Source organism: Saccostrea echinata, unplaced genomic scaffold (genome assembly GCF_033153115.1).
Source record: "Saccostrea echinata isolate AGI-Se365-2 ecotype Australia unplaced genomic scaffold, CSIRO_AGI_Sech_v1 ptg000009l, whole genome shotgun sequence".
Classification (NCBI taxonomy): Eukaryota; Metazoa; Mollusca; class Bivalvia; order Ostreida; family Ostreidae; genus Saccostrea; species Saccostrea echinata.
This window is the reverse complement of record NW_026889758.1, coordinates 32,259,766-32,272,212: the sequence shown is the minus strand read 5'-3', so window position 1 is coordinate 32,272,212 and position 12,447 is coordinate 32,259,766. Positions and strand designations below refer to the sequence as shown.

The 12,447-nt window shown below is 33.4% G+C and overlaps 1 protein-coding gene across 1 annotated transcript; it reads left to right on the top strand.

Moving 5' to 3' along the window:
* Window positions 1–358: 358 nt before the first annotated feature.
* On the top strand, window positions 359–12,186 carry LOC133183597 (F-box/WD repeat-containing protein 5-like). Its single transcript, XM_061318533.1, has 8 exons — window positions 359–423; window positions 3,494–3,682; window positions 3,950–4,125; window positions 4,567–4,762; window positions 6,775–6,902; window positions 7,041–7,630; window positions 9,956–10,159; window positions 11,573–12,186. The coding sequence occupies exons 2-8, from the start codon at window positions 3,523–3,525 to the stop codon at window positions 11,802–11,804; spliced, it is 1,686 nt and encodes a 561-aa protein (XP_061174517.1). The 5' UTR covers window positions 359–423; window positions 3,494–3,522; the 3' UTR covers window positions 11,805–12,186.
* Window positions 12,187–12,447: the final 261 nt, after the last annotated feature.

Here is a 12,447-nt window from a genome sequence, read left to right as displayed (position 1 = left end):
ATACACGATACAATACAGAACACACCATCCTGTAACCGAGCACGTATGTGCAAAAATCGAGCACCCATGCTCTCTATCACAGGAGTTCGCATACCTATCAACAGTGATCAATTTAATCGAAATTTTCAGTAAATAAAAAAAATACGTAATACCTATAATAATAGGTATTACGTATTTTTTTTTATTTTACTGAAAATTTCGGTTAAATTGATAGGTATGCGAACTCCTGTGCTCTCTATCAATGCTTTTCTATCCGGAGTTACAAACGTTTACATGGAAAACTTCTCTGTACGTCAGAGGAATTAACATCCGGTATTTATATTGCTGATTGCAATGACAGCAAAATTGAACAAATACGTCTATGCAACAAGTTATTAACTATTTCTCGACTTTTATGTTTTTGACGACTCTTTTAAACTTAAGGTAACTGTTCCCTTGATGACATTTTCTTTCAGGGTGTTCAAATTGGTTGTTTTGTTGCTCGAAAAGAGGACACTCACTGTAATATTGTAATATATTTTTCCAAGGACCTATATACAGGTCCAGCACAATACCCTGATAAAGGTATATAGCTTGATAAAGCTGTATAGCTTTATCAAGGTATTACAAATACCTATTCTCTTTAGAGAAGTGGACAGGCTTTCGCCTACATCCACTTCTCTTCGCAAGCCTTCATGTTTTGATTCTGGAAAACGTGTAAATCTCGAACCGGTGACGGTCTACACTTCAACTGACGTAAGTACATTTCGTCTAAAATACGTCTGAATGTACGTAATAGATGTGTTATATTAACAATTTTAACATAAATACACACAATTGTCACAAGAAAACTGACCTTTAAGTATTGTTAATCCATTTTCACAAGTTCTGCATCCCGGATTTAAATTATGTGCAAGTAACTCTTGAAGTATTCAAAAATCTCTCATTCAGATAAAAATGGAAACTATTTTTACAAAATAATAATGAAACGAGAGAAATCGTCTACTCTCTTTAAACTAACGAGACAGTATTTCCTCAAGTTTCGTTCAAATTCTTTTGATCATTGTTTTAAATCTTTTTTCATTTCTCGGGAAAGGTAGAGTTAATATCGTTTAAAAATAAAAGAAAATATTTTTTAGTATTGTCAGTGAGGAAGTAATGAAGTATTTTTAAGCTCAAGTTACATTTAAATTGTATTAAAATAGTAAAAATAAGTATAGGTAATAATATTAATTTTGAATAATATGCTAAATCAAAAGTGAATTGTCAAAAACTTTTTTTGAACATTAAAATACGCCAATTTTTCCAAATTATCCGACTTAAAATTTTCAATTTTTTCTAATAAGCTGTGGTAGATAAACATTAGTTTAAATCCGGGATGCAGAACTTGTGAAAATGGATTAACAATACTTGAAGGTCAGTTTTCTTGTGACAATTGTGTGTATTTATGTTAAAATTGTTAATATAACACGTCTATTACGTACATTCAGACGTATTTTAGAAGAAATGTCAGTTGAAGTGTAAACTGTCACCGGTTCGAGATTTACACGTTTTCCCGAATCAAAACATGAAGGCTTGCGAAGAGAAGTGGATGTAGGCGAAAGCCTGTCCACTTCTCTAAAGAGAATAACAAATACCTTGATCAAGGTACTTTATCAAGCTATATACCTTTATCGGGGTATTGTGCTGGACCTGATATACTGTTAGTATATAGGTCCCCGGTTTTTCAATATTTTGATTGTTTTATAGCATACAAGGATCATAATATAAGGATCATAATATATAACATAATATATAATATAAGGATCAAGCCAATATAGCTTAACTGTGTGGTAAATTTAAAGTCTAAATAATCATTTTTACATTCCACATTGGTTTTGCTTTTAAATTGTGTAGAAAGCTATGGCATTCAAAACGCCATAGTGTGGATGGGGAGGTCAAAAGGTTAGAGTATGAATTTTATTTTGATGTCGTAAACGTGGAACCCGTACAAGTGCAACATTAAAAAAAAAAATCTATGCTCACATTGAACAGTCTGAGGGTAGTAGCTGATACAATGCTCTTCCATTAATTGTAACTTACACGAAGGACAGGGATTTTAAAATGTAAATCAGATTTGCAGACAAGGCAGAAGTTTAAAAATTTAAATATAAGCATTAAATTATTATTTTTTGAAAGATGAAATCTCATAACTGCAATGGTGTGTGCAAACAAACTTTCATAACATGCTAACAAGCATTACTCAGTCACTTACTCTGTTTGCACACAGTATGTTGCTGTTATAAATCTATATTTTTCAAAAAATAATTCAATTCTTAAATGAATCTAATTTAATAATAATAATATACTAGTGCCCTGTTCATATGGAGAGTTTAATTCAAATTAAACATAAGTTATTGTGAATGAAATTTGAGCTGCATTGTCGTGGGAAATTTAATGCCAGTTTGTTTAATTTGAAATAATTTACTGCCCATTAATTTGCTTCACATTATCTCCGTGTGAACACGTCCAAGCGAAGCTAATATGAATTAAATTTTGATGCATGCATAATTGTAAAATTAAGTTACATGCCACATGCCGATGGTCAGATATAGGTACTTGATATGCTATTTTTTAGTGAAAAACAAAGGAAAATTATGTTAATCACTGAAATGTGTACAGACACTATGGCATTATGCCAAATAGATCTGCTCTGCATAAGGTGACGTGATTTGAAAATGATGTCATAAATGCCATTTTGCCGACAGAAGATACTGTAGCAAATTTATATACAGTAACATGGTTTCATGGAATACAGAAAAAACATTAAAATTCTACTTCTCAAGAACAGCAGAGCAATCATTAGTTATATTTACACTGAAGCATCTTCAGGTAATGTAGATTCTAATTTGTTCAAATATGACCCCCAGGGGTAGGATTGGGCCACAATAGCCATTCAGTTTTGTATGTAAGAATTTAGAGAAATTTTTTTTAAAGTCTTCTTCAGAACAGCAAAGCCATGGTTAATCATATACATATATGTATGAAAGCATCTTCAGATTCAAGTTTGTTCAAATCATGACACCTGGGGGTAGGGTGGGCTGGGGTAGGGCAGAGCCACAATATATTATCTTAATTTTACATGGGAATATATTGGAAAAAATCTGCTGATAATGATGAACAAAAGGACCATGGTTACTGAGGTGAGCATTGTGGCCCATGGGCCTCTTGTTGAAATATATTTCCCAAGGGTATTGAGTCCATGCCCTGCCCCTGGATGTAGTAGATTTAAAAATGAATTCAGGAAGAATGACCCTCTGCTAAGATTGATACCCTTAAGTTGATAAATTATTATTATTTATAAAATTCACATTTTCAGCAATAATTTAAATCTCAAAACTTTTCCTTTATTTAAACCAAATTTATTTATTTGGTGTGTTAAAAGTTGTTTTTTGATGAGTGAGAAAAGCATTGACTAATGTTTATAAGGAGTATTTATAGATATTTTAAGTTATTTTTCTTTACTTCCATGTAGTAAAGTTTGCCAAGAGCAGGGTAATCAATATGTGGCATGAGGCACCAGAGCTGGTGCTAAAACATATCTTCTGTTACCTTGAGGCTTCTGATCTTCATGCTGTTTCCTTGACATGCCGGTTATGGCATCAAGTGGCAAAGGAAGATGCTGTCTGGAAACAACTTGTTCAGAGATTATGGAAAATTAAGGGTATTGAATTTTAGCAACTTGTTCAGAGATTAAGGAAAATTAAGGGCATTGAATTTAAGCAATTTGTTTATAGATTATGGAAAATTTCAAAAAATTAAGCCTTTTTTTTTAAAATTAGTAATCAGCCACTCTTTGAAAAACCTGGTATTTTGAAGGTTCACAAGCTTATAGCTTTAGTAAGAACATGACTGTTGAAAATTTAGGTTTACTTTAGAAAGACTAAAGTCTGCTTTATATTTATGTATTCATATACTGCAATTTTGAAAGGACTAAGTTTGCCATCAGGAAGAAATTCATGGAGGAATGAGTTTCGACGTCTAACATATGAAACACCCACATCCCTCAGTGAAACATTGCATGAACACACAGATGAAGTTCTAGATGTCAGCTTCTCACACAATGGGAAACTGTTCTGCACTACTTCCAAGGATGCAACTGTGAAGGTTCACAACACACAATCTATTTCAAGCTGTTTTCAGATTATCAGTTTATATTAGACAGAAGTCAATTTATTTGAATTTAAGTGATAAAATTGAAATATTTATTCTCTGTGTTGCTTTTAATCGTGATGCAAAAGTATCACTCATGATCAATCTGATTTGTAAATTCTTATTCAGAATACTGTAGATCACCATATTTTTGCTACACCTTAATTTTGCGAGATATATTATATAGGTATTTGGTATTTATAAGCAAGACAAAATTTTCACGAATTCAAGGTAAAGTTGCATATAATCTATACTAATGGAAATAAACGCGAGAATGAAATTTTCGCGAGCAGACCGTCTTGCGTAATTACGCAAAAATTAAGTTAGCTCGCGTATAAAATGTGATTTACAATATATTGAACATAATGCAGTTTATATGATATCTTTTCATAACAGGTTTGGGAACTTGGATACCCTACAAAAATAAAGCACAATGCAAAGATGTTGATTTTACTGGGCTGGAATCTGACACAGTTTTCCATATTTAATAAGAGTGACAGCTTCTTGTGTGTATGTGGTGTTCAGTTTGGGGGAACTGTTGGGAACTATTTTCCCAGCTCTTCTGGTAGAGCAGCAGTATTCAGAACCAGTGGTAAATACATAATGTAAACCAATTATTATTTGCGATATCATTTATTTGCGATTCCTCAGTATGGAATCCATCCGTGACTACCAATTTTCATGACCGAGGCAACATTCTATATAAATACGTAGGTGAATAATTGGTTCACTATGAAATATTTGCGAGTAAAGGAAGGTCGCGAAACTCACAAATATTTCTCGCTCACGAATAAAAGTTGGTTTACAGTACACGTAATAATTTCACTCAAGTGGAAGATTAGAGTTTTTCCAATCAAAGTTTGTCTGTTGTCATTCCAAAGGTCAATAACTAATAAAGGAGCATCATTTTAAAATCTTCTCAAGATTGTATGGGCAAGAAAGACCCATTTATTTGACAATGTTTGAATACAGGAACCAGGGTTAGGATTGGGCTATAATAGTGGGCCAAATTTGAACAGAAATACTGTATAGGGATGTAAATTTGTGGATGTCATACTTTTTTTCTTTGGCATGTTATTGCAGGTGTTTGAATTCATTTGTACAAAAATAAATTAAGTCTTCAATGTGTATATACACTGTAATGACCTTTTGAGATGTACATTACTACTGTTACATGTTCATCATGCACTGTTTCTTGAATTTGAACATGACTTCATCCAGAACATGATAATTACTAGTAAAGCAAAACTTAAAACCAAAGTGAATTTCTTCCTACTCCCTGTAATAAAATATATTGTTTGTTTGTTTGTTTATTGTTGTAAACTCTCTAACCACTGCGCCACGTGGGCGACTGTGGCAAAATATAAGAATAAATCTGAAAAAAATTACTTAGAGGTGCATTGAGTGAAATAAATATGAAAGAATATTGCTTAGATGCCTTTTTTTTTTATTGAAATTGCAACTCTTTAGGCTAGACTTGGGCTAGAATTCATTTAGCAATGGATGTGTCACCAGGTTCACAGGTGTATGAAAGTCAGTCAATATATCGTGTCTCAATTGCTCAGTGGTTTTGAGCACTGGCATGGTACGCCAGAGACCATTGGATCGAGGTTCTGGTTGAGACTTGATTTTTCACCACCTGTGCACTCTACAAATACCAACTATTCCCTGGGAACATGCCTTACAGCATTTCCTTTACTCCTGGAATTCGAGGACGAATTTCTACAAAGAGGGGGAATATGTCACCAGGTTCACAGGTGTGTGAAAGTCATACAATACATATTGGGTCTCAATAGCTCAGTGATTAGAGCCCTAGCTGGCACGATACGCCAGAAGCCCTAGTGGGTTTGAGTTCCAGTGAGACTAGATTTTTCACCACCTGTGACAGATGGTTCCAGTTTTATGGATGGAGGGATATATAAAAATTTAAAGGTTTTTCTAAACATGGTATTAAATTTAAACTTTTAAAAATCAGGGCATACACATTTTTAATAAGATTAAGACTCTGAATTAAAGCAAAATTGGGTTCATGACCTCATTTTTTTCTGTGATTTCCCATATGACTTGAACATTTTCTTAAATATTTTGAGGAATTTCTTCCCTCATTCAATTAAAAAAAAAACTTGTTGCGAGTACTGTAGATTCCTAATTATACTCAAGGAATAATTATTGCATAATTTCACAAGAAGCACCACTCACAAAAAAAACTCGCTTTTATTTTTATGGTGCTGAAATTCATGTAAAATCTCTTGATCAACCATCCATTCGCGAATTATATATTCCTGTGATTTGACGTTAAAGAGCCATTGTGCAATAAGTACTCGTGAAAAATAAGGAATCAACAGTATTCTAAAATACTCAAAATTTTGTTACCATAACTTGTTACTTGTGGTAAATTTCTGGACTTTCCTTGACTCCGCTGCTGGATTCATTAATGTCTTGTGATATTAACCTTTCCCTGACCTTTAGAGTATGTGCAACTCAGAGCAGGCTTTTTATGACCTACTGTATAGACACATTTCTTCATAAATAATGTCATATTAATGGATGAAGTCATTGGATCAGGATGCAATAGATATTGGCAGAATGACTTTTTTTTTGTAGATTTTAAGATAATGCAGACTATGATGATGGAGCCTCCTCAACTGTTTGCTGATTGGTATGATGACACTACAGTATTAGGTGGTTATGTTGAAGAGAATCAAACAATCCTTCACATTAAAGCTTTCAAGGTCAGAATTTGTCATGTTATTTCTAGATTCTAAAACACATCACAGGTATATACCAATATGTCATTGAAACCCTTAAAAATTTGAAAAACAGACTATCATGATAACAATTTTTAGTGCCCAAAATTTTCTTTATAACAGGTGAAAGAAGAGGGAACAGGAAATATTCAAGAACCAGTTTCTGGACAGATTGTGTACAGTTTTGATACTGATCATCATCACACTATGAACCTCCTTGTGGCAGATCTTCCTTGTGAACATCAGTCACATGATCAGTCGTGTTACCATATTTTTACAGCTCATCAGAAAATGAAAGGAACCCAGCATGTTAAAAATGGAAAAATTAAAGAAACCGATTCAGTAATGAATAAAGCATGCTCTTGTGAAAAACAAAAAATGATGATATTTGTATGTGGGCAACATTCTGGTTTATCAATTCATGATGTGACAAATTTACACAAAAAGATTAGTAATAGAAATACCAGGCAGAGTGCTAACTCTAGGCTACCGAATAACAGTGCTAAATCAGCCATTAACAATAAAGTAAGACAGGCATCAGGAGCATCAGGAAGGTCAAGACAAGGTCAAAGAAATCAAAGTGAGGCTAATTCCACAGGGGGTCCTGGTACCTCAAGAGAGCTTCCTGGAGCTTCAGTTGTTGATAAACCCACTCACTCTCCATCATTTGACAAGTATTACATATCTGGGATGAAACTCTCTCAAGATCACAGGTATTATGAAAACCTTTAATAAGATGGTATATTAAAATGATTTAATGTAAATTTTTCCATTTTTATTGATTATCTAAAATACATTTGCCATGTGAAAATTGCTTAGGAACAGTAAAAAGTTAAACTGTGCAGGTGACAGTGTGTTCATTAGTCTGAGTTAGTCTGAGCATCTGTATTCTGCTTTGGACAAAGTGGGCCATTTTCCTGTGCTGGAACTCTTTTATAATGAAAACAATTTTTATTTGTAAACGTCATAGGAGACTAGAGAAAAATAAAACTGCTCTTGTTGATAGAGAAATACCAGGTTAAGTGGAAACTTTTCAGAATTAATATAGCTGAAACACATTCAGTTTCTATAAAATCTAAATTTTACTGAAATACTTTTCTCTGCTACAAAGATAAGTAGTCTAGAAATATAAATACACTGTATTATTTACAAAATTTTTAGAGGACATTAATTTACTGAAAGCAATAATTTTTCATTGATAGTAAGAACATTTATTTGTTGCTTCTTAATGCTTTAAATACAAACATTTTTCCTAATGTTTTCTTTTGGCATGTTTATTTCCCTGTTTCCATATGAAGTATCTTTCATTCTCCCTCTTACACATGAGTTCCAACATGGGAGGTAATTCAAAAATGGCATTGTCAAAACTTACAATTTCATAGCTGTAGATTGTCAAGAAAAGAAGCATCATGAATCAGTGTCAAACCTAAATTGATAGGTTTCTGCAGAGTATTGAACACATTTTAATCTGAAATTTGACGTTTGCATAAAAGATGCTAGATTAATTGTTAGAGGAAGAATGTTATTTGTGGATTTAAATAGCCAGGTCAAAAGCAGTGTTAAAGAACTACGCACGCTAACTCTCGATTCCCGCCTACATTTTACACCCATTTAATTCAATACTAATGGCAATTTGGCCATAAAATCTTCATTGAATGCAAAGAACAGTTCAATGGTAATTGACTGATAATTTTGATACCAGTGTTAAATAGTTAATTACCCCTAATTCCAGCTCTTTAGATAAGGGGGGTAGACGATATTTTCCATTGAAATCGGGTTTTAAAACATCAACACATTTTAAAATATTCTTGGATATGAATAAATGTTCCTGAAATCTTTCCTTATGTTTTACGCATATAAAATGAAACATATATTATTAACAAAATACAATGTTTTAGTAATAAAACCCTTTGAAATTGGTGAAAAAAGAAGCATTTTTGTAGTTTTTTGTCTGTGAACATATGTTCCCCCCCATGAAACACAAAAAGCTTTGGTATAAATTTGTGAAATGACAGTCCATATTACCTGTAAAAAGGAATTTTTGTTTCAGGGGGGGGAAAGATGTTTTAAAAATATTTTCCGTTTTCCGTTGATTTCTATAGTGAAAAACACAAGTTTTACCCAAATTATAGAGTTACTTCTCTTTGTTTTCCCAAAGAAGTAATGTTTTATGAAAATTCATATAATATCTATATAAATATGAAAAATCATTCAAATGTGTTAACTTTAAAATTGACTTGGAGGTAGGCAGGAGAACAATGCTATCGTTCGCAGTTCTTTTGAAAATAAACTGGATAAGGTTTAGAATATTTGTCATGTGACCATTCATTAGCATAATAATACAGAGAAGACCAAAGCCAATACTGCAGTGACCTAATATTAAAATATAATATTACACTGAATATATTTTTAATATATTGTTATCATCTCCCTAAAATAATTAATTTTGTAATATTTACTTTTGTTGCAAATATAATGTAATCTACAGTAAATGTATCTTTAAAATTAAAATACTTTTTACTAAATAAACTGATATCATTTTTTTAACAATTAAAAAAAAATGAACATTGAAACATATGAGTAGCAGTGAACCATTCATTTATCTAACTATTAAAAAAGAAGAAATAGATTGCAGATTATGACTTAGATTCCACCTCTCTTTTTAACTCACCTGAGCCAAAAGATCAAGAAAGCTTTCTGATCAAGAATTCTCTGTTGTTCTGTTGTCTATCTGTCTGTCATCTGATATCTGTCTATTAATTTTTGACATTTTTTAATTTCTTCTCTAGAACTTAATGAACAATTTTAACCAAAATTGCCACAAAGTTTAAATAAAAAGCCAAATCCTTCTTTCAAGGGAAGAAAATTCAGATATAGGAAGATTAAAGTGGAGTCATGACCCACTGAGTCTAAGGTGTGATATAAATTTGAGGTCATGATTTTTCATGGCCAAAGTGATTCAGGTGGGTAAAATTGTGTCCTATGAGCCTCTAGTTTCAATAGAATTAATAAACATCATTATCAATTTTGGTTTCTAGGGAACTGTACTTCAACCACAGAGTGTGCCATTATGATGCATTTGATGATGAGGGTTACCCAAAGATAGATTCAGAAATAGTTATAGATAAATATGACCTTGTCAACAAAACTCACACCAAAGATCTTCTCCAGGGTCACAAAGCTTTCTCTAAGTATCCTGCCTGGTACATCTGTCTAGACATTAATCAGGACTACATTGTCAGGTTTGAAATCAATGTTTATTTTATTATTCATCATTTGAATTTGAAGGGCCAGCTTTAGTGTATCTGCAAGAAATCATACAAGATATACAGTGAATTTTCTTGGTGGTGGGGGGGAGGGGGTGTAAAATTTGGCATTTGGCATTTTGCTTTCTCAAAGGTGTGCCAATAATTATGGTGGAATTTATTTTACACATGGTTTTTATGACTTTGCAAAAGAACACTTAGAGGAATACTGAATGTAAATTTTAGCAAGCCCCAACCAAAATGTTAAAATAAGCCCAAATTAGCACCCTGCTAAAATAACCCACTATAAGACAAGTTAGGGTTTGCATCAAAATATGAGTGCAATGTAGTAATCCCTGGGTCTTTTTGTCTGTCAATCTGTCTACATTTTTATGTGATGCTGTAACCTAAGTACCTTTCAACTAACAGACTTCATATTTACTACATAGGTAGAGAATGGTTAGCGAAATACACTGATAGTTTTTTGGAGTGATGAAAGGTTGAAATTTTAAAAATTTGATATTTAAAAACTTAACTTAAAAAAAATTCTTTATCCTTTAGACTTCATACTTCCTAATATATAGATAGTTAGAGAAAGACACCTATGCATTATACTTTTTGGGTCACAAAGTCAAAGGTCAATATCAAGACTTAATCACTTTGATATGCATCCATGGTATATGAGATATCTATGTTCAAGATACTGAAGTTCAACTGTAAAATGCATTCATTTTTGTGGCTTTTGGTAATTGCCTTATTTGTTGCCTTTTCTTAAATAATTGAAAGATATTGAAATAATTTTTACCCTGACTTTCTTAATGAATTATGAAGATCAAAGGTGGAACCACCTTCGGTGCGCTGGGCGCCTCCCCCCCCCCCCCCCCCCCCCGGTTGAATTTTTTGTATGTAGAACTTATATGTTCATTATCCTAAAATCAAGGGAAAAACACCTCTTATTTGTAAGAATTCGTACAAATTGGGAGCAGAGTAAACATGGACCTCTAAAAACACCAGGTGCCATGGAGGAGTAAGCATACCCTGTCGACTTCTCACACCCGCTGCGTGCGCCTTGTCCTGATTGGCAAGTTATAGATATATACATGTACAAAGATTATATTGCATAAATGTACATTTTTACCTTTACCTATTTAGCTGACTTTTGTGTATCCTTTTGTGCTGGCTCGTCTTACAGAAAGTAAACATTAGAAATGTTCACTTCTCTCATTTCATGTAACAGGCTGAGTCATCTTTTTTATGTGAGACTTAAAACCTCTAACTTTATTATGGGTTGCACACTGAGTGAAGTTAGGCCAAAAATTGATTTGAAATATGATTTTCAGTGCATTTATTCTGTATGTAAGTTCCATCCTTTAAAACTTCTTCGGACATTTTTGTAATTGAATTTTGCAGTGGTAGTGAGGATGGACGTGCTTACCTGTGGGACAGACACTACCTCTGTTTTCTAGGTCATCTACCCCACAGCATTAACCCAGACATCGTGATCAATGGCACTACTTTCTGTCCCACTGACAGTGAGTGTGTGGTCACTGGAGCAGATGATGGAATCATTCATGTGTGGAGGTCACCAAGAAGACATGCAGAACTAGAAAAACAGCAAGGACTGGTGGCTATGGATATGTGAATTACATTGAACTTTACATGAAAAATGCAAAAATTAATTGATGTTTGTATGGATCGAGGAGTCCTCAAACTTTTTTTTAGGAAGTTTTTAAACTGCACACTAAATTGTATTTGCTGACTAGGTCATTGTATCAACCATAGAACTTACGAAATGTGGACTTCAAACAAGACTGCTGATATCCTTGTTAAATGTGTTGAAAAACGATCAGGATTTGTAAATTTCCTGAAAGACATCGCTGCATTCAGCCCGTAAAAAATTGAAGTCTGTCAGGGTCCCACAGCCACAAGTGTGGACTCGGAAACCGACGTTGTAAGGCCAAAGTTTTTTTTCCTTTGGTTTACGATTCCGCCGACCATAATTTTTACCAATCAATGTCTTTCCGACATATTTTTCCGGATTTTTCTCAGCTGAACTTGTGGGTTTTAAATTTTAGAATGCATCTTAGTCGATTGATTGATTGTATATTGTTTTACGTCCCATTCGAGAATTTTTCACTCATATAGAGACGTCACCATATACTGGTGAAGGGCTTCAAATTTTGACCTTTACTCGGCACTCAGGGCCATTGAGCAGTGAGGGATCTTTATCGTGCCAACGCCTGCCGTGACACGGGGCCTCGGTTTTTAAGGTCTCATCCGAAAGA

Bases quoted from the DNA above. Each gene is read 5' to 3' on its own strand.
- LOC133183597 (XM_061318533.1), top strand. From the start codon at position 3,523: ATGTGGCATGAGGCACCAGAGCTGGTGCTAAAACATATCTTCTGTTAC. The intron at 3,683-3,949 runs GTATTGAATTTT...CAATTTTGAAAG, and splicing joins GAGATTATGGAAAATTAAGG to GACTAAGTTTGCCATCAGGA. The intron at 4,126-4,566 runs GTTCACAACACA...TTTTCATAACAG, and splicing joins CCAAGGATGCAACTGTGAAG to GTTTGGGAACTTGGATACCC.